The sequence below is a fragment of the Calidris pugnax genome, unplaced genomic scaffold (genome assembly GCF_001431845.1).
Source record: "Calidris pugnax isolate Ruff unplaced genomic scaffold, ASM143184v1 scaffold177, whole genome shotgun sequence".
Taxonomy (NCBI): Eukaryota; Metazoa; Chordata; class Aves; order Charadriiformes; family Scolopacidae; genus Calidris; species Calidris pugnax.
The window spans coordinates 1,174,473-1,201,171 of record NW_015090909.1 but is presented as its reverse complement, the minus strand read 5'-3'; the positions used below and the strand labels follow the sequence as shown (position 1 = coordinate 1,201,171).

At 38.4% G+C, this 26,699-nt stretch overlaps 1 protein-coding gene across 3 annotated transcripts in view; it reads right to left on the bottom strand.

Annotated features, from left to right (window-relative positions):
• The window catches only part of DNAJC24 (DnaJ heat shock protein family (Hsp40) member C24), a 44,137-nt gene extending 36,588 nt beyond the window's left edge, over positions 1 to 7,549 (bottom strand). For 2 of the 3 annotated variants that reach the window (XR_001412835.1, XM_014949269.1), the window contains exons 1-2: positions 7,424 to 7,549; positions 5,865 to 6,001 (exon numbers count right to left, since the gene is read on the bottom strand). Coding sequence is in view for 2 of the 3 variants with exons in the window: in XM_014949269.1 (XP_014804755.1) it covers positions 5,865 to 5,972 (108 nt within the window). In the remaining variant the exon portion in view is untranslated. Of the gene's footprint in view, positions 1 to 5,864; positions 6,002 to 7,030; positions 7,076 to 7,423 lie in introns of those variants that run through there. The other variant, XM_014949270.1, reaches the window with a different exon arrangement.
• Between the last annotated feature and the right edge of the window lie 19,150 nt (positions 7,550 to 26,699).

The window sequence follows — 26,699 nt, the reverse complement described above, 5'->3', positions numbered from 1 at the left end:
AGAAAAAACTAAATCAACATCCACCCCAAAAAAAAAAAAAATCAAAAGCTCTCAGAGCTTAAACAGCAGCAGGAACATCAGCATGACCATGATCTGGCTAATAAAGCTGTTTGAACTAGTGACTTACGTAACACTGAGGTTCATTATCTACTACATAAGCTAATAACCAATTTTTCAAGTCCCAACTTTAATAAAATACAAGGAGGTATATTTTCAAGTTATAAGTAGTAAATCAGATGTAAAGAACAGCTCAAAATAAAACTACCCAGAGTGTCAAAACAACAGTCCTTTGTATTAAAGTTACTGGCTTATCTTTCTCTCTACTGTAATTGTATTTACTCCAGTCAAGCGACAGCCAGGCTGCACTGAACTTGTTCTGTTTCCACTGCCAAATTACAAAACCCATTTTCTTCAAGTCACCCAAATCTAGAGTTAGCTAAGCACGTTGATCTGTTAAGTATCTCTAATAAGTATGCTGCTATTCAAACAATAAAATAAAAAAACCTGCAAAAGCTATTTAAAAAGGAATATACACACTGCACAATTTTCAGTATGAAAAGCACTACTATGAGACTTCTGATACAAAGCTCAAAGTGTTTTCATTATAAAGATTCAAATTCTTAATTTAAATTCAGCATTAAAAAAGTTCCTCAGCGGGCAAGTGCTTTCAGGAGTAACACCGAATTCATTTTGGAACAAACTTTAACACAACAATCACGGAAGCGGATCTTTAACTTTACATAAATACACTCTGCAGTTCTTGTGATTGCAGAATTTAGATGTGTAAATAAATCTGCAACAGATTTTTTTTCTCTCCAGAAAGACAGACAGCTTTCCTCTACATGAGCTCAATGGAACAATCTCTTTTTGAAGTTATTTTGCTTCATTAAATTCAATTTCTATTAATGTCCTTTTTTATTGTCGCTAAGTCACTCACCTACACCTGATGCTCTGTTTTCAAATTTTCTACTCTTTGAAACAGATTAAGTGATCACCTTAACACTTTGTTTGTATTCCCGTACACCCCACCCCTTCTGATAAAAAGATAATCTTTGTAGCACTATGTGTGAAATGGCACATTTTATTTCCTTACCATATTAAAAATAAGAGCTTCTTGCATACTCCCTGCTCAAATTACATGGATTTTCTTTAAGATTAGGGCACACATTGTAACAGCAGCATATAATTTTCCTGCACAATAATTTTTTTTCCAGTTGAAAGGTATCCTATAATATCAGCAGCAGCAACACCTGATTTTCAGCTAGACAAAGCTTATGCGTTTGGGGACTTTATTCCCTGTAAAATGCAGTTTTCAGACGTAGAGCAGCTACATGAAAATCCGAAAACAATCTCACAACTCATTCTTTGACCACAAAGTGCTAGACCAAAAGGAGATGTAACTGTGCCAATAACAAGATACATAATTTTTTAAACGAATATCCTATTTTTGTTACTCTAATTATATCCTTTGTTAATTTTATACACATTCAGAAACAGAACATAAGCACTGTCCTCCCTAAAAGCTGTATGGATACCCTGAAAAACTAAGTATAGATCATAAAACCTGCTTATCCATTTAAGAAATCTTCTTGGTGAAACTACTTTGTACATAACGGTGGATAAAAAGACTGTATTCCAAATATCTCAAAACCATCAGCATGTTCAAAAGACAGAAGATAAAAGACCGAACTCCTGCTAGTTAGACAACTTATTATGAAAATTTATTGTGGTTCTTTTCAGAGTATGGAAACTGCAAGTCTTCTGTGCTTCAGAAAGCACTTTGGCACGAACTTACACCAACCAATCAAGAAATCTTTGCATTGAGCTATGCTGATTACTAAATACAATTTATTTTTTTTTCTTTCAGAATTCCTGGCTGAAGCTCTGTGCTAGAGAAAACATCGGAGCATGAGCTGGCATACACAAAAGTTTGATTTAGTTTTAAAGATAAGCTATTTATAAAATTGCTACTGTCACACATCTTGTGCCCAAAAGTCTGTCATCTTCAGCTGCTACTGATTGCTACAATAATAAAGTATCAAGATGACCCAGATATCAGAGTCCCATAAACACACAAAAATTTAAATGACATATTTAAGTTTCATTAAGTTGCAAGGAAATTTTATAAAGACTTACTTTTACTTAAATACTTAGAAGGTGGGAAAGAAAAAAACCTGATTAAAAAACTATGACTACTTTTAGGTCAAGCCTGTGCTAGTTTCTGTATTAAGTTAATACTATTCTTAAAGATGGAATTGACATTATCTGTAGTAAAATAATTCACTTAAACATACGTTGTGACCTGACTAGCTGAAAGTACAGCAAAGCAAAATATTACAAACCAATAAGTGTATTCACTCTAGTAGGGTACATACACACAGTTTTATTTATTATGAGTTATTAATGTTTTCCATCATCAATTTGTTAGAATTGACAAAAAAATTATATTTTAAAAATTAATTGGTTTTAAGCTAATTTGCCCTTATGAAATCATTCTTACAAATCTACAATTCAACCATTTTTAATTGCATACTACTTTTTATTATTAAGCTCATTCTTGAGATTAGGTACAAATATAGTTATCTTTTGGATGACATATGGCAAGATCTCCAACTCTTTTTAGCTTTGGAAATTTACATCTGCCTGTTCGTTCAAGATGCTAAGCATACATGTGTTGACAAATAGAAAATAACAGATGGCAAAAAGCAAATGCTCAACATGAAGCACTGGGGATCATTTGAAGAAGGCTTGGACTCAGACATTTGCCATTTTTATTTTAACCGCAGAATTATTTTTAAAAACAGATTCCACCATCTATTATGCTTGATGCTAAAGAACATCCGTGATAAGAACATTCATGATCACAGCATATTATAGTAATTGCAATTGGTATCCAAGACACAAGTTGCTTTATAAACTTTAGGATTTTAAGGTAATTAGCACAGTATTGCTCTTCTGGAGGTTAACTTCTGCTGCTACACGTAAGCCAGAAAACTTTCTGTACTGGCCATATAATTTGTCTTGAAACATTTAATAGGCAATACATGGATATGCTCATCTGCTATTCCAGCTTCTGAACTGGAGTTAGTCAGGTAATTGACTACTACCACAGTACACAAAAACACCTGCAGATAGACCTGCTCTTTGCCCACACCAGTACTACTGCTACTTCTGCCACCACCATCTCCAGCAACAGCTTTAGAAAACCAAACTGAACACTTTGTCAGTGAGAGGTGTGAAGCTACCAGGGGCTCCAAGTGCAAACATTATTTGGGGAGCAAGGGAGTTACTTCCTATGAATAGGGCACAAGAGGTAAGAGAAGAGGTTCAGCCAGTGCTACGCTTTTTACTAACAACGAGGAATGATATCAGGACAGGACATGCAACAACAACAACTTCCTTATGTATTCCACCAATATTCAGAAGTCTGTAGCTCATGGATTTCTGAACCAGAGAGAATATTTTTTGTATTAACATGCCATGATAACCTTTTCTTTCATGAATTCCTAACAACTTTTTCAACCATGGAACCCCTTGGACTCAACATCTGTGGAAATCACTTTCACACTGTAACTATGTACTATACGAACACCTTTTAGCAAAGGTATGTAGCATAGTCTCCAGCCACTGAATTTTTAAGGTGCATAAAAATAGTTATTGTTTTATTACCACCATGCTTTTACAGATTTCAGACTGACTGTACTAGTTAGTGTATCAGTCTGTAACAGCTCAGCTAAAAGAAAAAGATTAATAGAGACAGGACATATGGTAACAACAACAGACAAGCAGCAGATCTGTCTTGGAGAAAACACCTACAAGTAAACATCAGTGTGGCTTTATAAGTCAGACAGATTTGTCACAGATAGCAAAAAATCCTGAGCCAAACAGCAAAAGAAAAAACCAAACTCACTATCTTCATTTTCTCTCACTGACTTTTCAAATAAAGAGCACTAACTAATTAGTTTGTAAATATACAGGTTCTAACAAAAAGTTTGTATATTAAAATAATATTTTCATCTTCTAAAACTACGGTTATAGATGTAAAAAGATAGTCATAAACTCCAACAGTTCTCACTTCATACACTTCAAAATAATCACATTAAAGTACAGCACTACATCACAAAAGGTCAGTCTCATTTAAAAAAAAGATCATACAGGGAAGACACTACATATTTTCATTTTTGTGGCAAACAGCCATGAACAATACTTTACATATGATTTTAATTCCATTATTATACATAGATTCATAGCAAAAGAAATATGTTAATTCTGTCACAGTATTCAGTTTAAGTAGCCCTCTATTTGAGCAGAAGAGATATTTTGCACTGCGGTCCCCATACTGTTTTCATTAAGGACAAATACATCATTGTTAATATTTTTTTCACATTTTACTAGTAACTCAGTAAAAAAAACAAACATTAGGAGGTCCAAGAAAATAACTATTTCTATTAAAGGCTGAACTAAGAAGCTTGGTTTCCAAAGCGCTCTTCGACACCGATTCTTCTAATGTTTAGTAGTGAGGACCAAAGGATTTATGTCCTATATCTCCATGCAAAGGTCTTGTAAAGTGTTGAAACTTACGACTCTTAAGTACACAGATCAGTTTCAAACAAAGAAGTCAGCAGGAAGCACTGAGGAGCAGATGTACAGGAGGACTGCTTAAATTCAACTGAAGAGTATCAAAATGTGTAAATTCGGAACATACTGGTGAAATGACCTTTAAAACAGTTTTCACAAAGGCTAGAAATAAAATAAAAAAAACCCAACAAACACAACAAGACCCAAGCAAACAACCTCCTCCTGCAAACCATCCCAGGAATTTATTTCAACTCTAACAAAACTCAGTCTCCAGTGACCAGCATTCTTTAACTCAGAAACCCAACTTCTTATCACATTCATTCTGCCACCTCAAACCAAACACGATCAGCCATGTATGCACTCTCTAATGCCCTGCCAATACTGACAGTCTAGCTAGCAGCTACCTAAAGGAAAAAAAAACTGAGTTCTGCTCACTTTCTCTTCTATCAGGTTGCCAGTTTTCAAGAAACTTAGGAATTTAGTGACCTTGAGAACTCTATTTGTCTATTAAGTTCGGCTGGAAACGGTCAACAGTCACCAGCATAAAAAAAAATACACCCCGTTTTCCTCAGAAAGCCAGGCCAAACCATCTTTTGAGCAAACAGTCTGAATACAGGGGAAGGAGTAAAACAGAAGAACCAAGAATCACACAAAGTAATCTGGTAAAGCTCTGAGATCCTTACACACGTATACCAGGAGTACAGGAAAAAATAAGAGAATTCACAGAACATCAAGTCTAAACACATGACCAAAAACATGACTTCACAAAAATGCACCAGAAATTTTAAAATAAAATTAATAGTAACGTTTTCCTCCTACACATTTTCTTTTCCATTACTTCAGACCATCAGGAAGATATATTGCATCTGGTCTTTAATATATTCAAGGGCTGCATTCAGCACACTGTAACTGCACGCATGATAGTGAATACTACAGGTATGAATGAGCAAATTTCACAATTATGTGCTACAAACAATGACCTTTTTTGACTGGTGCACCTAATTATCCAGCACCTGATGAGCAGTATTTGGTTCTGTTTATTCAGGAATGTTTAGCAAAGCTGGGAGACACATCAGTGTTTTGGAAGCAGAACACCACAACCCCTTTTTGCAAAATATGGTGATAACTCATACACTGAAGATGTTTATTTCACACTTAAACCAGTCTCAGTGAATTTATATTATGACCATACTCCAATTACTCATATTTATACCAAAAAAAAGTAAGAACAAACCCTGCAAATTATTATCTTAATTGATTTATAAAAAGAACAAAAAGATACTTACTAATAAAGCAAGTTTTTGGTACTTCTGTTTTAGTTCTGCCGGACTGTCCGATGGATTTGCACCCAGGATTTTGTACCAGTCCTTTTGTGTTATCCTTTCAAAGGCCATAGTCTGACTGTTTTTGAAATTTCTTAGCACTATGTAAGAAAATGAAATAAATGTAATTACAATTTGAAAGACAAACAGTTAAAAAAAGGTAAAAATGAGGAAATGCAATAAACTATGGGACTGTGAAATAGCCTGCAGCCCTCAAGCACAGGTACACCTCTACATAAGATCTACAGTGCAAAAAACCAGCTTAATTCACATGGCCATTCCCTCCCATAGATTATCATACATGAAGTGATTTAAGTTACACTATGTTTCCTGTCCCTGTTCCTTAGTATATCACACTTCAGAAGCTGCCCATACCCATTTAAAATCATTTTGCATTTTAACTCTCTGACCCATTTTGAACCTACACGTTATATATGCACTTTTTATATATACCCTTTTTAAAAGATACACTTTTTATTGCAAAATGATATTGTACTTAACATACAAAAAAAAAGTAGTACATAAAAATGTAATGTTTTGTCAATTCTGAAATGAGATACATGCAAGAAGACAAGAAGGTACGACTCGGGTTTTGCACAATTATATGACCCTCCTTCATCCTTCTGGGTAAAAAGGTGTAGCTTTTTTAATATTAGAGTAGAAGAACATATAAAAGGAAACAAAAAAAACCCCAAATAAAAGCATATAAAGTTAGCACAGGACCCTAAGTAAAAGCTAACTACTTGGGTACCTTTTATTTTTGGCCACCTCTCATCAAGCTCATAACACAGAACAAAAAAAAAATAAACAGAATTAAACGCCAAGAAAAGCACAGTAATGCTTGAGCTTCAAGCAGATGCTTAGGTAATCTGAAATCCCAAGCTTGTAGTAGCTGACTTATCAAGAACCTTCTGGTAACAGGTTTCTCAGTAGGGAAAAGTTTCGTAAGTTTCATAAGTTTCCAAGTTTCAGGAGTCTTTTTTTATTGTTGCAAGAAAGAAAAATGGATTATTTTTTTTTTTTAAATTTCAGCACTGAACCCCGTTTCTGGCAACAACCTTCACGCTTCAGGATAAATCCTTTTTTTCAAGAAACAGTATGTTTTTCAAACCTGGCAAAACAACACCCACCGGGAGGGCAGACCCGACTGCCGGACGGGCCTCCCCTCTTCTTTTAGGGCAGCACCTCGCACCCAGGCCTGCCCGCTCCACGCCTTGCCCCACGAAGGCCCCTTTCTCCTACCCAACCACAGTATTTTTTACCAAAACTGGCGAAAACGCAAGGGCCGCCTGAGCCCGCGCTTCCCCCTCACCGCCCGGGACGAAGCGCCGCTGCGGACCCATCTCCCCACAACACCGGCGGACACGGTAGTAGGCCGAGGAGGCCGTTCGGAGGCTTCCCCCCGCCGCCACAGCCGCCGCCTCAGCACGGGGGCTGCGGCCCAAGGACCTTCCCCCCCCGCGGTCGTTAGCGCCATGCCACCAGCCCCCTCCAGCAGCGAGACCCCCGCGTCCAGCACCCACCTGCCCCGCACCGCCGGCCCGCTGATGAAGGCGGCCGGTGCCCCGGATAAGTCGTCCGGTGGGAAACAGCCCCTTCCGCGCGGCGTGGCGGGTGGGGGCGAGCAGCGGCATGTGTGGCTGAAGGGCCCGCCCTGCCTGTTTCCGCCCGGGCAGTAGCGGCGTCGGCACCGACAGGAAGCACAGCAGCGGCCGAGGCCCGACGCCGTCTCCATGGCGACCGGAGCTCTGGAACCGCCGCCGGGTTCTGTAAGTAACGGCCCCGGCCGCCCTCCAGCGCTCGTTCCCGGCCCGGAGAGAGTGGGAACGTCTTTCCACCCCCACGGTAACAACAACAGACAAGCAGCAGATCTGTCTTGGAGAAAACACCTACAAGTAAACATCAGTGTGGCTTTATAAGTCAGACAGATTTGTCACAGATAGCAAAAAATCCTGAGCCAAACAGCAAAAGAAAAAACCAAACTCACTATCTTCATTTTCTCTCACTGACTTTTCAAATAAAGAGCACTAACTAATTAGTTTGTAAATATACAGGTTCTAACAAAAAGTTTGTATATTAAAATAATATTTTCATCTTCTAAAACTACGGTTATAGATGTAAAAAGATAGTCATAAACTCCAACAGTTCTCACTTCATACACTTCAAAATAATCACATTAAAGTACAGCACTACATCACAAAAGGTCAGTCTCATTTAAAAAAAAGATCATACAGGGAAGACACTACATATTTTCATTTTTGTGGCAAACAGCCATGAACAATACTTTACATATGATTTTAATTCCATTATTATACATAGATTCATAGCAAAAGAAATATGTTAATTCTGTCACAGTATTCAGTTTAAGTAGCCCTCTATTTGAGCAGAAGAGATATTTTGCACTGCGGTCCCCATACTGTTTTCATTAAGGACAAATACATCATTGTTAATATTTTTTTCACATTTTACTAGTAACTCAGTAAAAAAAACAAACATTAGGAGGTCCAAGAAAATAACTATTTCTATTAAAGGCTGAACTAAGAAGCTTGGTTTCCAAAGCGCTCTTCGACACCGATTCTTCTAATGTTTAGTAGTGAGGACCAAAGGATTTATGTCCTATATCTCCATGCAAAGGTCTTGTAAAGTGTTGAAACTTACGACTCTTAAGTACACAGATCAGTTTCAAACAAAGAAGTCAGCAGGAAGCACTGAGGAGCAGATGTACAGGAGGACTGCTTAAATTCAACTGAAGAGTATCAAAATGTGTAAATTCGGAACATACTGGTGAAATGACCTTTAAAACAGTTTTCACAAAGGCTAGAAATAAAATAAAAAAAACCCAACAAACACAACAAGACCCAAGCAAACAACCTCCTCCTGCAAACCATCCCAGGAATTTATTTCAACTCTAACAAAACTCAGTCTCCAGTGACCAGCATTCTTTAACTCAGTTAGAAACCCAACTTCTTATCACATTCATTCTGCCACCTCAAACCAAACACGATCAGCCATGTATGCACTCTCTAATGCCCTGCCAATACTGACAGTCTAGCTAGCAGCTACCTAAAGGAAAAAAAAACTGAGTTCTGCTCACTTTCTCTTCTATCAGGTTGCCAGTTTTCAAGAAACTTAGGAATTTAGTGACCTTGAGAACTCTATTTGTCTATTAAGTTCGGCTGGAAACGGTCAACAGTCACCAGCATAAAAAAAAATACACCCCGTTTTCCTCAGAAAGCCAGGCCAAACCATCTTTTGAGCAAACAGTCTGAATACAGGGGAAGGAGTAAAACAGAAGAACCAAGAATCACACAAAGTAATCTGGTAAAGCTCTGAGATCCTTACACACGTATACCAGGAGTACAGGAAAAAATAAGAGAATTCACAGAACATCAAGTCTAAACACATGACCAAAAACATGACTTCACAAAAATGCACCAGAAATTTTAAAATAAAATTAATAGTAACGTTTTCCTCCTACACATTTTCTTTTCCATTACTTCAGACCATCAGGAAGATATATTGCATCTGGTCTTTAATATATTCAAGGGCTGCATTCAGCACACTGTAACTGCACGCATGATAGTGAATACTACAGGTATGAATGAGCAAATTTCACAATTATGTGCTACAAACAATGACCTTTTTTGACTGGTGCACCTAATTATCCAGCACCTGATGAGCAGTATTTGGTTCTGTTTATTCAGGAATGTTTAGCAAAGCTGGGAGACACATCAGTGTTTTGGAAGCAGAACACCACAACCCCTTTTTGCAAAATATGGTGATAACTCATACACTGAAGATGTTTATTTCACACTTAAACCAGTCTCAGTGAATTTATATTATGACCATACTCCAATTACTCATATTTATACCAAAAAAAAGTAAGAACAAACCCTGCAAATTATTATCTTAATTGATTTATAAAAAGAACAAAAAGATACTTACTAATAAAGCAAGTTTTTGGTACTTCTGTTTTAGTTCTGCCGGACTGTCCGATGGATTTGCACCCAGGATTTTGTACCAGTCCTTTTGTGTTATCCTTTCAAAGGCCATAGTCTGACTGTTTTTGAAATTTCTTAGCACTATGTAAGAAAATGAAATAAATGTAATTACAATTTGAAAGACAAACAGTTAAAAAAAGGTAAAAATGAGGAAATGCAATAAACTATGGGACTGTGAAACAGCCTGCAGCCCTCAAGCACAGGTACACCTCTACATAAGATCTACAGTGCAAAAAACCAGCTTAATTCACATGGCCATTCCCTCCCATAGATTATCATACATGAAGTGATTTAAGTTACACTATGTTTCCTGTCCCTGTTCCTTAGTATATCACACTTCAGAAGCTGCCCATACCCATTTAAAATCATTTTGCATTTTAACTCTCTGACCCATTTTGAACCTACACGTTATATATGCACTTTTTATATATACCCTTTTTAAAAGATACACTTTTTATTGCAAAATGATATTGTACTTAACATACAAAAAAAAAGTAGTACATAAAAATGTAATGTTTTGTCAATTCTGAAATGAGATACATGCAAGAAGACAAGAAGGTACGACTCGGGTTTTGCACAATTATATGACCCTCCTTCATCCTTCTGGGTAAAAAGGTGTAGCTTTTTTAATATTAGAGTAGAAGAACATATAAAAGGAAACAAAAAAAACCCCAAATAAAAGCATATAAAGTTAGCACAGGACCCTAAGTAAAAGCTAACTACTTGGGTACCTTTTATTTTTGGCCACCTCTCATCAAGCTCATAACACAGAACAAAAAAAAAATAAACAGAATTAAACGCCAAGAAAAGCACAGTAATGCTTGAGCTTCAAGCAGATGCTTAGGTAATCTGAAATCCCAAGCTTGTAGTAGCTGACTTATCAAGAACCTTCTGGTAACAGGTTTCTCAGTAGGGAAAAGTTTCGTAAGTTTCATAAGTTTCCAAGTTTCAGGAGTCTTTTTTTATTGTTGCAAGAAAGAAAAATGGATTATTTTTTTTTTTTAAATTTCAGCACTGAACCCCGTTTCTGGCAACAACCTTCACGCTTCAGGATAAATCCTTTTTTTCAAGAAACAGTATGTTTTTCAAACCTGGCAAAACAACACCCACCGGGAGGGCAGACCCGACTGCCGGACGGGCCTCCCCTCTTCTTTTAGGGCAGCACCTCGCACCCAGGCCTGCCCGCTCCACGCCTTGCCCCACGAAGGCCCCTTTCTCCTACCCAACCACAGTATTTTTTACCAAAACTGGCGAAAACGCAAGGGCCGCCTGAGCCCGCGCTTCCCCCTCACCGCCCGGGACGAAGCGCCGCTGCGGACCCATCTCCCCACAACACCGGCGGACACGGTAGTAGGCCGAGGAGGCCGTTCGGAGGCTTCCCCCCGCCGCCACAGCCGCCGCCTCAGCACGGGGGCTGCGGCCCAAGGACCTTTCCCCCCCGCGGTCGTTAGCGCCATGCCACCAGCCCCCTCCAGCAGCGAGACCCCCACATCCAGCACCCACCTGCCCCGCACCGCCGGCCCGCTGATGAAGGCGGCCGGTGCCCCGGATAAGTCGTCCGGTGGGAAACAGCCCCTTCCGCGCGGCGTGGCGGGTGGGGGCGAGCAGCGGCATGTGTGGCTGAAGGGCCCGCCCTGCCTGTTTCCGCCCGGGCAGTAGCGGCGTCGGCACCGACAGGAAGCACAGCAGCGGCCGAGGCCCGACGCCGTCTCCATGGCGACCGGAGCTCTGGAACCGCCGCCGGGTTCTGTAAGTAACGGCCCCGGCCGCCCTCCAGCGCTCGTTCCCGGCCCGGAGAGAGCGGGAACGTCTTTCCACCCCCACTATTCCCTCAGGGATTCCGTCTCCAGCTGCTAGAAGACACCGGGGTCCGCCTTGCCCTCCCTCCCTCCCTTGCTCGCTCGCTGCACGGGACCCCGGGACACCCCCTGTCCCCTCAGGGGCTCCACCTCCGGTTGCGGGGAGACCCGGGGAGCAGCGGGTCCATTTCAACATCCCTCCTTCCACACAAGCCCTCTCCTGCCCAGGAGGCAAAGATTAGCTCCGGCACCGGGGACCGGGGGGCCCGTCCCCCGCGCCCTCAGTGCTCGGCAGGCCCGGCGGCGCCCCGGGGATCGGCTCCGGGTACGGTCGGCGCAGGCCGTCGGGTTCCCCCTATTCGGGGAGCGTGTGTCTGGGGAGAAAACCACGGGCATAATGGGGTCCTTCTCGTCCCCCTGTCCTGCTCGTCTCCCTCACAAGTTGTCCCTACCCTTTGAGCGGAATAAGGCGATGGCTCTTTCTAGAAAGTATTTGTCCTAAAGGGGAAGGACAAACATCCTCTTAAGGAAAAAATAAACCCAGGAAGCAGACTTTTAATGATGTAAAGGTGTTTCCTCCTATAAATAAAAGCTTTGATTGGCGCTGTAAACTTCAGCTTTTGTAATCTCAGTCAGACCTGTTAAGATTCAGCTGGACAAGGTGCTGGGCCATCTTGTCTAGACTGTGCTTTTGACGAGAAAGGTTGGACCAGGAGATCCTTGAGGTCCCTTCCAAACTGGTGTTCTGTGAATCTGTGAGCCTATGATGCTACGTGATTGTGCCCCTGTACTCAGCACTGGTGAGGCCACACCTCGAGTATTGTGTCCAGTTTTGGGCACCTCAATACAAGAGAGATCTGGAGGTGCTGGAGTGAGTGCAGAGGAGGGCAATGAAGCTGGTGAGGGGTCTGGAAAACAAATCGTATGAGGAGCGGCTGAGGGAGTTGGGACTGTTTAGTATGAGGAAGAGGAGGCTGAGGGGAGACCTCATCACTCTCTACAACTACTTGAAAGGACACTGTAGAGAGGTTGGTGCTGGTCTCTTCTCACAGGTAATTAGTGACAGAACGAGAGGGAATGGCTTCAAGCTCCAACAGGGTAGGTTTAGATTGAACATTAGGAAAGAATTTTTCACCAAAAGAGTGATAGGGCATTGGAACAGGCTGCCCAGGGAGGGGGTGGAGTCACCATCCCTGGCTGTGTTTAAGGGCTGTTTAGATGCAGTGCTAAGGGACATGGTGTAGGGGATGACTTTGTAGAGTAGGGTAGATGGTTGGTTGGACTCGATGATCCCAAGGGTCTCTTCCAACCTAGACGATTCTATGATTCTATGATTCTATGAATCCTAGTTAGTAAAATCCCTAAATATTAGTCCAGACAATCTCAGTTCACACTGTACCTTTAAATGTGTAGCATACTTCATTTAACAGTATTTTTAGGCAACACATGAGAATTAAAGCAACTTTTTGTCATTTTTCATAAGTTGTTTTAAGTTGAGCAGCAGTCAGGCTATGCAGACACTGGTGGGAAGAACTGGGGGTGATATTCCCGGCATATTGTTTCCATTAACAACCAGTACAGGAAAGGTGTGGGACAATAAAGGGTGAACAATAAACATGGAGAATTTATTTAAATTTTAATACAGACAGGAGAGAAGCAAGAGACTTTCTGGGTAGATGAGAAAAACAACTAATCTACAAAACTACTCAAGACCTGTGCGTCAGTCTGATTTTTGTCTATCCTGGTCACCAGTGTCTCTACAAAATAGTCAATAGGTTAGTATTTTGCCCTTTTCTGCAGTTTTGTAGGTAAGGTCAAGTTTGTAACATGGGTGTCCATAGTTGTTAAAAGGGAGAGAGACTTGTCCTTGCAGTTGGGCAGTACATGTATGAATCATGGAACAGCCCAGTTGTCAATGTGGTGGTAACTTCTGTAGTACCAGTGTGAGTAATTACATTTTTCACTGAAATAATTGAATTATGGATGAGATGTATCGAGTGCAGTCCCTTTTGAAATTAGAATTTACCTCTCAGGCAAAGGTTTCGGTATGATTGCATGAGTTGCCTTCTTCATTTGGACTTGTAATCAGCCCACATATAACATGAAATGCCCCACAGTATTTAATGTATCCCCCTCAGCCATAGATTGGGGCTGATATGTCAATAGGTACTGTTGTTGTGAAGGGGTGTAAAATTAAAAGGAAAATTGTAAAAGATTTGGTGGTATCTTGGAGATCCGTTACTACACCTGTGCTTTTACCACAAAGGATTAATATCCTCTTAGGGACTGGATACATTTACAGTATCCATTTATATCCTTCATGCCTAAAATTCTAAAATGTTGCATGTAGAGTTTTTCCATTTTAACTCCCTATAGGTTTGGCATCTGAAGCCATCTTGTAATGTAGTTAAAACTCAGAGTTATTTAAGAGATTTGTATCCAATGAACATTTGTATCCAATAGTATAATTATTTGTAATCGTTCAATGTAGAATTAACTATAAATATTAAGGAATTGTCTCTGAAGTCAGTGGAACAATTTTGGAGATGAAACATTCATTCTTTTCTGTGCATGTTCAGCAGTCATAACAAAGTAAAGAAAATAGACTGTTTACAAAATAGGCTGTTTAATGTAACAGTTTGGTGTTCATGGACTGAAAAATGCATAAACTGTGAAATGAAATTACTGCGGGATTATCTAGCCTTGTCTGGTATTATAATCTTTGTGTCTCGGTTTCTCTTTTTATTTTAATCTATCCAGTTTCAGAAATCACAATGTTATGTTTGGTTTAGTCTTAGCTCATCATACTCTGTCTGGTTGTAATGACTTTTGAAGCCGTTAATCAATCTCGAGCCAATGTGGTAATCTTTCATCATTATAGGTATCAGAATTAAGTTAGTTGTTGCAATCAAATGGATACGTAGGGGAGAGAGAGCGGGGCAAAGGAGACTGAGCTGCAGCCCTGCAGGAACAGACTGCTCCAGTGTGTGTCCCCCATGGAGTCACAGGTCCTGCCGGCAAACCTGCTCCATCATGGGCTCGTCTCTCCACAGAGCCACAAGTCCTGCCAGCAAAGGCTCTCCATGGGGTCACAGCTTCCTTCTTGTGCATCCACCTGCTCTGGCGTGGGCTCCTCCACGGGCTGCAGGAGGATATCTGCTCCACCGTGGACCTCCATGAGCTGCAGTGGGACAGCCTGCTTCACCATGGGCTTCACCACGGGCTGCAGGGGAATCTCAGTTCCAGTGTTTGGAGCACCTCCTCCCCATCCTTCTTCACTGACCTTGGAGTCTCCAGAGCTGTTTCTCTCACATACCTCACTCCTCTCTCTGGCTGCAATTGCTGTTTCGCAGCGGTTTCCACCCCCCTTCTGAAATCTGTTATCCCAGAGGCGCTGCCACCATCACTGACAGGCTCAGCCTTCCCCAGCCATGGATCCATCCTGGATCTGGCTAGCATTGGCTCTTTTGGACATGGGGGAGGCTTCTAGCAGCTTCTCACAGAAGCCACCCCTGTATCTTCTCCCTGCACCATGCAAATCGAATACAACAATAAAGCTTTTTTTGGCTTATTTTGTTTGTAATGGTTTTATATTGCTGTATATGCGTAGAAAAGAGCGATGGACCAGTTATAGAGAAATCAGAAGGGAAGTCTTTCTAAGAGTACCTAGAATATTCAGGATACTTGAGAAATTACAGGTTTTGCAACAAATGCCTTTTTATAGTTGGAAAGGCAAAGTTATTTAGTATAATTCCTAGCTTGACAAATATGTCCCTATCTGGACATCACTTATGTTTGTTAAACATCAGCATACACTGTAGTGCTGTTCTTGATACAAAACTAATTAGTCTGTTAGCTCACTTGTTTATTTATTTAATTAATGGTTTTCTGAAAGCATAGCCTTCTCTGCTTTCTGAATTTTTATGTATTACTGTTCTGAGTCCAGTATGTCCAGTCTGACTATCAATACTAAAAGGTGAAAAATTTCTCACTTGTGAGAAGGCTGCTTCAGCAGCTAATCATTCTACTGTAAAAAATTGTCTCTAATTCTAAACTTGAATTTGCCTGGCTTCTATTTCCAGCCATCAAGTATTAGACATTTTGCCTTAAACTGTAGTGTTTTAGCATCTGATATATAACAACATAAACGAGCACTGAATATTTATATTTTTAGGAGATTGAATATGTTTAAGTTATGCACAGATAGGTATTTTGTCTTAAATGACTTCTGTAGTTCTTCTTTCTTTTCTTTCTTTTTCCAACTTTTTAATGTGGCAATTAATAATACAATATTTCACTAGAGGGTCTCACCGATACTTCTTCTGGTGTACTGTTTTCATTCTGGCTGTTAAAGTCAGAGAGTGAAAAGAAATTTTTTCAAATGAAGTTTTCTGTCAGAGCTATAGTAGACACCTGACTCCAGAGTGGTGCAAGTGAAAATTCTGAGTTCTGTCTCTTGGGAACAATTGTTTTGTCTGTGAAAGGTAAAATAATTTGTTCAACTTTGAACAATGTTGGACTTCTTTTTTAATATAGATAATAAAAATCCTTGGAAGAGATAGGTATATTTAAAACTGAATAATGGAACCTTTTTTTTTTTTTTCTTATTTTTTAAGAGAAAGGTGTCAGAGATCTGAATGTTAAATTCTTCCAGAATTCATTTTAATTGGGTCAGATTTGTCAACAGGAAAAAGAAAAACAAAGTTTTGTCTCCCAGGAGATGTGGATATGATAGACTAAATGTCATAATGATGTGAACAAATGAGATGTAACATGCACTGAAAATATATGTTTTCCATTAAATTTCCACAAAAATGATTGAAAATGTCTTGGGAATTATTTAAGCAATTTACAATATTGTTTAAAAAGGTACATCTGGGCACACTGAGTACAGTCTTTTGTCGTTCATTAGCAATGTACTTAATGAGGGTTTTTTTAAGTGATAGATAGTTAAGGTAACAGACAAGTGACAGATTGTTTGTCTTTAACGATTTCCCTATTTCAGGCCCATTACAAAGCAATTAGAAATCTGACAGCATTTTTACTCTGCATTACTGATCATCTAAAGTGATGAGAAATGAGAGGTGATGAATATTAATTGTATATTTTCATATAATTATCATAAATTATTACCTTGTCTAGTGTGCTGCAGGTGGAGTAAAATCAATGGATGAAAATTCAGTCAAATATGATAATTTGAAAGTCTTCATGACTTAGTTTTTTGTCTTTAAAGTGCAGTGTCAATCAGTCTAAACCAGGCATAGATTAACTGAGGGAAAGACAAAGATCCTCATACCTTTCCTCGCTTTGCTAACACACATCAGAGGGTGTTTACTCTTGTGCCCTTTGAGAAATTATTTATGTCTCTTTTGTAGCTTGCCACATTTATACTGAAGTTATAGCTATGCCTGCCCAACATTTTTCCATAAATATTTACTTAATGTTTGAGCATTAAAACAGTATTAAAAACTGTGCACTTTGCTGAACTGAGAATGAGCTATTCTTATCCTTTTTCATCCACTTGGTATATATGGAGTGTAATGTATCAGTTATTTGCATTGTGCTTCTATTCTCAGGGGACTCCAGCCTCTACCAAAAATGAAGAGTGTTCATACAACTTGTTTGTTTGAAGTATGGACCTTTATTCAGATTTTGTTCTGAAGATGCAGCCATCAATAATAAACATCCGTAATAAACAGATGTGACAGAATCTTACTTGGTTCCACACTTTAATTAAAAAGTCTTCAGGGCACTCATATCATTGGTCCTGAAAGTTCAAAAGATGACACCAGTTCCTTTTCTGGCAAAGAGAAAGGCGGCATAAAGACTGAAGTGCCAAAGTAACAATGAATTTTGGTGTTCTGTTGTGGAATATGAAACTCCTATAACTTACGGTACTTATCTTTATAATGCATCTCTGATGTTCAGAGCAGAGACTTCATTTACAGTTAATAGAACATCTACAAAAACAGATCACAGATGCTCCAAATCAGATATCTAAAAAATGTGGCTACTGTTTCCTATTCCTGGGAACTTTTGGTTGATATGACTTATTCAATATCACTTTAGAATTTTAAGATAAAGACAAGAATGATACTCAATTTATCCAGGGCAGCAGACCTTAGCCATGAGACAATTATCTCTTTTTCTGCATTTCCCTGCACATTTCTGGCTCAGTGAAGTGAGTGAATCGGAGGAATCATAACAAATGATTATGTCACTAAGTCTATCAGAATCCATGTACTTAAAGTCAAATACAAACTGCGTGTGCAAATTTATATTTTTATCTTGATTTTCAGTGCTCGACGTTGCAAACTTGATAATTTAAACAAACTGCATTTTGAAAAATCACTTTAACGTAATATTTTATCTTCTGAAATTGCTGTGTTGGTAAGAAAGAATAGGGATCGGAGTGTTTTCTCATGATGGCAAACCTTACAAGCTACTGTCTTCGTTTGGTTTGATCTGAGTGCAAGATCTGAAGAGCAGCCAAAAAGGGTATAACACGTACTTAGTCTTCTGGCAGTGGGCAGTGGTAGAATAAAAAGGTTACAAGAAACAACACTATCATTTGAAATGAAAGGTCTCGTTCATTAATAAACAAACATTACTTGGTTACATTTTTGTCAATTTGGTATATTCTGATCTCCATTTGCAACATAATGGGATTTCCTCTGAGACACTGTCATGCTATAAAAGGCTTCATTCCCACACTGATTGCCTGCAAATGGAAAAAGTGGCATGACGAGGCGAGTACTACCATGTCCTTACTCATGGTCATTTTAATGAATCTTATTTATGCTCTACATAGTCAAGGTCCAACTTTATTCAAATTTAAATTGTACATACATTAAAAACAATTTTTTTTTCCCCAGTTATATGCCAGTATGGTATATAGGAAATGTTTTCATATACTGTCATTTCAATCCCAATTCTGTCATGTAGGCTCAGTAGAATTAATTAATAAAGAATTGCATCATGCTCCATGAGATTCTAAGAAAGCCATACTTCTCTGTGATACATGTTCTCAATATCCCTCTCCAACTCCAAAAGAGTGCCATTTTATGGCTTTCCTTTTTTTATGTCTGTCATAGAACACAGAACAGTTTTAATACCCATCCACTCTCTCAGTATTAAAATCGCAGTTATGCCTGGATTGCATGTGGATTTTTCAAACAAAAGGACCTCTTTTCTTCTGGTCCCTCTTGTACATATGTTCACATTCTGCATAGTCACACGCTGCTAGCCATGTGTATAAAGCCACATGTTATGTCATATTTCTTCTTTTTTAAATTCCTGTAGTGAAAAGACTGAATAAGACTCCTTTTGTTGATATACCTTCATCTTTATTCTGATATACTTAAACCAAATATTCAGATGTTTGAAAACCCATATCAGAAACAGAGATGATCAATGTCACATTGGTCACTTGCTAATGTAAACTGCAATATACACAAAGGCAAGGGAGCAACAAATGTTGTTGTCTATAACCTCACAAACTTGACAGATTGACAGTATTTCACAGTTTATGTTAAAACCAGCTTCTTGAGAAAGGTAATTATAAAATGAAGTATTTAGTTCTGGTATTTACATTATTCATTTTATTTTAATTGGCTTTTTCCAAGATAATTGGATATGTTTCCACATGTTTGTTGAAGAGGAACACTGGGCTATTTTCTTTAGAGATACAGTTTATAATTAATCCTATTTTTGGTTAACATTTTTCCATTATGTGGATTCTTTTAAAGACTAAAGTACTTTCCAAGTATTGTGACAAGTTGTAAAATGCTTTTTTAGCATTACAGGAAAAACTATGATTGCTGTAGTTCAAATACCATTTAATTATACATTCCCGTATTACATATATTTTTCAGTCCTAGCTTAAGCAAAACTCCCGTTGTCTTTTCAGTTTGAACTGAAAGGTGTAGTTTGAAGGTACAGTAATGCTGATCTAATGACTAGTTGCCACTAAAAGTGGTAACATTCTTCTGCCATTGCTTTTTCACCTGCCTCAGTCATGTACTCCTGCTGTCCTTGCATCAGCCCTGCCATTCATGTGACCACACAGGGAAATAATTTGTGGACATAAATGAGCAAAAATCTATTTATAATTTATAATTTTCTGCTGATTTAGCTCCACTGAACAGATTTGTCATGTGTCAGTGCCAGCACAGAGAAGGTGGCTGAAGAACTTGTCTAGGACAAGGGGAAGAGTTGGAAGAGCGGAGCAAATCTGCCCATTTTGATGTCACCTAGCCATTAGATCATTACTTTATCGTCAAATTCCATTGAGCTATACTGAGTAAAATTTATAAGAGTAAGCACATGGTAAATAAAGGTGTTTTGAGATAATGCACATCATCAAGGAATGTTTGAAATTTAAGATATATACAAAAGAAATAGTAGTTAGTCACAGAAGAGCAATCCAGTCAAATGGAAATAAATGTTACTGAATAAAAATTGCATGTCTTTCTGATTTTTGCAACTGCCATTTTAACATTAAAATTATATTTCAGCAATATAGTTGGCTTTTTTTGGCTCATAGAATTACTTGGTTCTACATTATTACTTTATTGTTACCTTAATGTTGATTTGAGGGAGGGAAGGGTGTTGTCAATTGATATTTCAGGCAAGTTCTTTGGCTCATAGAATTACTTGGTTCTACATTGTTATCTTAATGTTGATTTGAGGGAGAGAAGGGTGTTGTCCATTGATATTTCAGGCAAGTTTGGGCCCATTGCCTTAAACACCGTACAGACATATCATAAAAAAATGTCCAAAAAAGTTAGTAAATCTATTTAATGAAAGATCTAGAAGAAAGAGTAATTCAAGAAATTTGGGAGGGCAATGAAATAGCAACATATTTTACATAACTAGTCAAATGGATCAGTTTGTGCGATTAAAAGGTTTTGTAGCTGTTTGCAGTGAAAGGAATGTTTAAAGTTTGTCGTGGTGATTTGTAGGACCGGTTGGTATGTCTGTGTTCTGTAGACTGTGAAAATGATAATCTATACTTCAAACACAAACCTTTGATTAAGAAACAGACAACAGGGATTTAATCCTGCAAAGGAACGTATATACTTCTATTTGCACCGAAGTAATAGACACATTGATGTCCTTTATATTAAACAACTGTGTAAGTATTTGCAAGAATTGACTCTGAAACTGTGAAGGGCAGCTTCAGATTTGCTTTAGTGTTCATTGCTCCTGTTAGTTTTGCTGATAACTGTGATTGCTAAGCTGTTACAGGTAGCAGCCCATAAACTCTTGTCTCTGAAATACAGTGCAGCTGACTGTGTAAATTGTACATTGTTTCTTTTCATTAAAATAAACCATTCAAATATTGATCTTTATACAATCCTAAAGCAAGCACTCACTTTAAGAGCTTACTTTGTAATTTTTTGTCAGCACAGCTTTTGCAGTAACACTGAAAACAAGAGATCCCTTCTTACAGGCAACTTGTACTTCAGACGGCAGATCTCATGCATAAGAAAGTATAATTTAAGGGTTTCTCAACCGACCACCAGTCTGTCTCAATCAATGATAGGTAAAATATTAGACTGTATATATATCCAAAAACCAGTGATATATTTTAGGTTTATGTAAATTCTGACCCCGATTTAGGTAATTTTATCTCAAGGTCTATCACATACTTGTTTTCCCTAAATTAAAAAAAAAAAAAAAAAAGAACCCTTCCTGTTGAAAGGAATAAAATAATTACAAAGCTCCTGAGTTCTTCATGATGTCTTTGTAGGAACAGCTACTGTAACACAATAGTTGTTCCATTCTAACAGGGATAGAGGAGATAGAGGGCAGCAGGGAGAAGATGAGAAGTGGTTTTATTGAAAATCTGTATGACTTTATTTCATGTATTTCTGATTTTATTATATATACAGACAATCAGATTAATCTAAGTCCACAGACAATGTATTTTCTTTCTATATTTGTAGCCTACAGATTTCCCTTTCAATTCCAAATCTTGCTATTCCAGAAAGGAGCAATATGCAAAGTATACATGCATCCAAATGAAACTGCCTGAAACCCACCACGTTCTCACAAGCTGTAGAGAAAATTATCATACAAGATTGATTCAATTTTTTAATCACTATTTAATCATCAGTCTTAATTGTTAACAGAAAGCTTATGCTTTCATTTTAGTTACAATCTTTTGTACTGCTGAACAGGAAATGGAAAGCAACAGAAGTCCAGTTAAGTGCTCAGGAAAAATGCCATATGGCATGTGCATCATCTCAAAAATACGAGGAGCTCTTAACTTTGCAAATGTCTTCATGCCACATGGATGCACAAACCTACATTAGCAAAAAATGTGTGAGTAAAGCCATGGCAACTTTTCACTCATGATTTGCCAAAGATGTTTAATTTGCTGCTGTGTGATAAGTTGTAAAACTATAATTGAGTAAATACTTTTTTAGCATCAGTCTCTGACTAAAGATGAAGTAAAACATTTAAAATATTTCTATACTTTTTCTGTATAGTATACTCTCAGTTTCACCCAAGAAAGGGGAAAAATATCTCAAAACCCTAAAGACAGGTTGTTTTTCAACTTTGGATCTTTATTTAAAATTTCAGTGTTTGTGAATCCTTCCTTCTGGATCTGTCTGCACCACCACTTAGCGGTACTGGAATCTGTAAAATAAATTTCTTTGTCTTCTCACTTTTCTTCATCTCTTTAGATACCAGCTGTCCCTGTGCAGTCAGACAGCTAACTGAACGCTGAGTCACGGTGTTAATAATTGATTTCAGTCAGGAGGGTTGAAGATATTTTTGTACCGAAGAAGGTACAAGAATGATTAGGAATGACAAGATATCACGTGTATTTATTGAAGGGAAGAGATCCCATCGTGTCCTGAAAGCCCTTGCCAGAGCACAGCAAGGGCCGGCGGCTCCCTGTGGGTCGGGGAGCCGGGTCTGGTCATCAGCTGGTCATCAGGCCAAGGTCGAGCCAGGAACACCAGCCAGGGGTCAGGACCAGCTCTGGTCTCGGGGTCAGACTCAGCCAGTGGTCACCAGGCCAAGCCAAGATGTCAGACTGTGGGCTGGGTGTGGGTCAGCGGTGCCATGGTGGCATGGCTGCCAGCCGGGTAGGACTGCGCCTCAGGCGAGGCCGAGCACCAGAGCTACGGCTTAGGGGCAGCTCCCGCAGAAGGGGCCCAGCCTGAGCTGAGGCCGCCCCGCAGAGCTGTCTGGCAGCTCCCCACAGTCACCAGAGGGAAGGAGGGGCAGCCCTCAGCTGTGCTATATCTCTCAGCTGGCCCTGAGCCCGGCAGCCAAATCCCCAGGTGGGGGATGCAATCAGGGCCCTTGCAGCCATTTAAGGTCCCAAGGTGCTGCTGCCCTTTTTTCCCTACTTCACAGAAAGGCATGGGAGCAGATGGTAGCCACTTTAACTCTGCAAGTGTAAGCGACACCCAAGTTTCAAACTTTTACAGCTTTTTATTTACCTTGTTATCTACCTAACTGGTAAAACTGTGCTATGATGACTCAATTATCAGTTTCTCTGTGAGCACTTATCTTGGTCAAGGAAATGTGTGTTCTCATTTTTCATGCTGCTTTCTTTTCTGGAGTGTGGCAGCTTCATTCCTCAGGCATTGAGTAGGTTTTGTCTGTTCCAGGCGCTGAAAGAAAATCCCATTTCTCTGGCAATTGAGGTGAGACAGAAGAGGCGCGTTGGGTGCTGTCCAGTTTCTTGGCTAAGTAAGTTGAGGTAGTAAATGCTGTCAGATTATTGTGATATTCGAAAAGATTGTTTAACCATTTTCTTTTGCTTTAGGCACCAGTTGCCTAACTGAGTAGTGGAGTTTCTTTTCTTCTCTTTGGAGTTCTGGGGAAAAATCTTTCATGGCCAGAGGCCTGTGAGATGCCAGAGTTTCAGCGGGGAAGTGACAGAGAAAGGAGAAGCGGTTTATTTCTATTCATTGACTTAGAGATCCAGGAAAAAATTTTCATTCAAGCCTTTGGCACAATTCCCAACAATTTTAGTGGGACATGAGTTTCACACGCTGCCTGTAGTTGTTAGGTTATTACTTAGTGTGTACTCATTTAGAATAGATAGTAAATTTGTGTTAGACTGCAATTGGAAAGAGTATTAGGAGAAAAGGGGAAGTTTGGCTTTCCTAATAAAAGGGAAATGATCATCACTTTTTCTTTCCGACTGCTGTATGAGTTGAGAACAGTTTAGTTTACTTGGCAGGTGTGAGGTTTGCAGCATTATTTGTTGAAGAAGGTCCTTCCCAAAGTGATGCAGATTATATGTGTAAATCTGTCCTTTGTTGGTTGACTTATTATGAAGGCAGTTTCCCAAGCATACTAAATTTTCTAAACTATTAGACTCTGGTTTTTATAATGTAAATTGTGTGTACTGTGGGTTTCCCGTATAATAAAATTAAATTTAGAATTTTCACAAGTCTTATGATTATGTTAATGCAGGCCTGTACCAGAAAATATTTTAGATCATACATACATACATGAAATATCATGTTCTCATATATCAGTGTAAAGTTATATTAATATGGTTATCTGGAGCATGTGTGCATGTAGTGCAATAATAATGGAAGTGCAAACAATTATGAAACATATATGATGGCTGGAGAAAAATACTTTAACAATGCAAACAAATAATGAATAAATATAAGATTTGCTTAACCCCACCTATGTGGTTAAGATTTGATATTGCCATTATTTTAATTTTTAATACCTTTGGCAGATAAATAAAATGATTTCACCATGCAGATAATGCTTTTCTTGAGAAATCCAACACAAAGTGCAAGTATAAAAATAAAAAAGTAAATCTAAATATGTAAATTTTAATTGGAGAATATTAAAATAAATCACTATATATTTTGAACAACTACTGAAAAAAATAAAGCAAAGAATACATGCTTGTCAAATATGCAGTATAAATAAATAATTTAGGTGAAAATGGATGACTAGATATAACAAAGAGACGACCAAATAATGAAGGGCTAAAGGGTGGTTGTTACATCTGATGTACTTCATTGTATATTGTAAGTAATTGCTATCCATAAAAAATTCCATGGCTTCTGTATAAGAAAAAGAGACAATTTGACAGGCAACACTAGTAGTAAGCGACAGCAAGTACAAATCCTTGGCAACTGTCATTATCCTGCTGTTGAATTCAAATCCAAAACTGTGTGATAACTTTGACCTGTATAGCTGAACCAACGTCTGTTAAAGTAACTATATTTTTCACTTATGGAAAAAAATATTAGCCATGTGGAGATTTGTCTTAAAAAACCGTATGGACAATTTACTTTTATTTAGCATGCTGTTATTTTCTATTTAAAAAAGAAACATGGAGAAATATGCTTTAGTTAGACAATAATGAATAATTAGAAAATTGCACTTGAGCAACAGAATAAAAATTTTTATCTGATGTAGCTTAACAATTTCACCATATAGAACTAATCAAAAGTAAGTGTTCCTTTCATAACAGTTCCAGTAGGTCTTCAGTGCTTTGGCCATGAATAAGCAGCAGTTTAATTGCTTTTAAATGAGAAAAAAAGTTGTTAGACCTCTTTAGGGTTTTAGGTTTTTGAATTTCTTTTCCCATTTAAATTTCTGGTTTCAAAATCTTTTCTTTCTCTATCTGGGCATCTTTACTTGTGCCATAAAAATAGGATCACAACATCTTGGTGATAGCAGCTAGCAAAATTTACCATTGACTAAGAAGAAATTGTGCTTTAATATGGAGTACCAAGCTGTTTTTCCTGACTAGTGGCTTTTCACATTGGTTTTTTGTGAGCTTTCCACGTATTAGGACTTTCATTTTGTGGTGTTTAATTCCAGAAGGATGAGACATGTCTAAATTTGAGTTTTCTCAAAGTATTAAACAGCTCAGCAGTGCAAGAGTAAGATTAGTCTTGGTAATTGCATGCTTGCATTTTCTGTGTGAAACCACCTCAGATAAGGAATTGGAGTGTATGCACAAGTTCCCTAAGGATTAAATACACTGTATGTATAAATAGGTGTTATGGTGGTGGGAAATGTTAAGAAAAAACTGGAGAAGGACTGGGAAATAATAATGAATGGTGTTCTAAGAAGAAGAGTACTTAGAAAAATAGTGTCCTCTTACTGTCACTAGTCAGAATTCAGAACACAGCATCATGTGCTCAGACTCATAATACTAAAAACAGTTTTCTTTGATTGCACTCCAATATTTGGTATTCTTGTGATAGTATATTAGTTAAGGATTTCCTAGGTAAGCATACCACAATCCATGTGGACAAAGTTTACATTTGTTGTGACAACATTTTTGTAATTTATAATGGGAATATTCTGATAATTAATTATTGAGTATGAAAGAAGAATGAGGGCTTGATCTCGTCTGATTCCTTTCTTGCTTCTTCTTGATCTTTGATCCTGCTGTTGGCACAGTTTAGACTAGTGCTGATTTGGATCTTCCAAAGACTGGACAAAATCAGATTGTGGGGTCTTCATAAGGATGAATATTCCATCTAGCCTTTTGGCCTATGGTAGAAAGTAATTTTGCGCCATTAATAATAGCCTCAAATCGAAAGTTGGAGGATTTTGTTCTCATCATTTTTAATGTTATTATGCAAATAAAACCCTTTTCTTAGCTTTATGAGATAATTTAATGTTTATTTTGTATGAAGGAAGGCTAGCACAGACTCAGTGCTATTGCAGTGTAGTATAGCTGAAATACCTACTGTACTTCCCCATAATCCTGTGCTACAGCACTTTATACAACTCCCATTCTGATCCTAGCTTGTGCAAAGATTAATTGAGTTGAATTCTGAAATAATTTTATAGTTTGCAGCAATAAGAATCAGGGTGAAACTATAAGCACAATTTCATAAGGTGTTTTCAAACTTTAAGTTATTGTAGGCTTTTCTGAACTCCTTACCGTCTCTCATTACTAAATTAAAGTTGTTGAAAGACGAGAGCAAAAAGAAAAAATTTTAACTATATTTATCATATTTCTGTTTCAGAAAATGTTT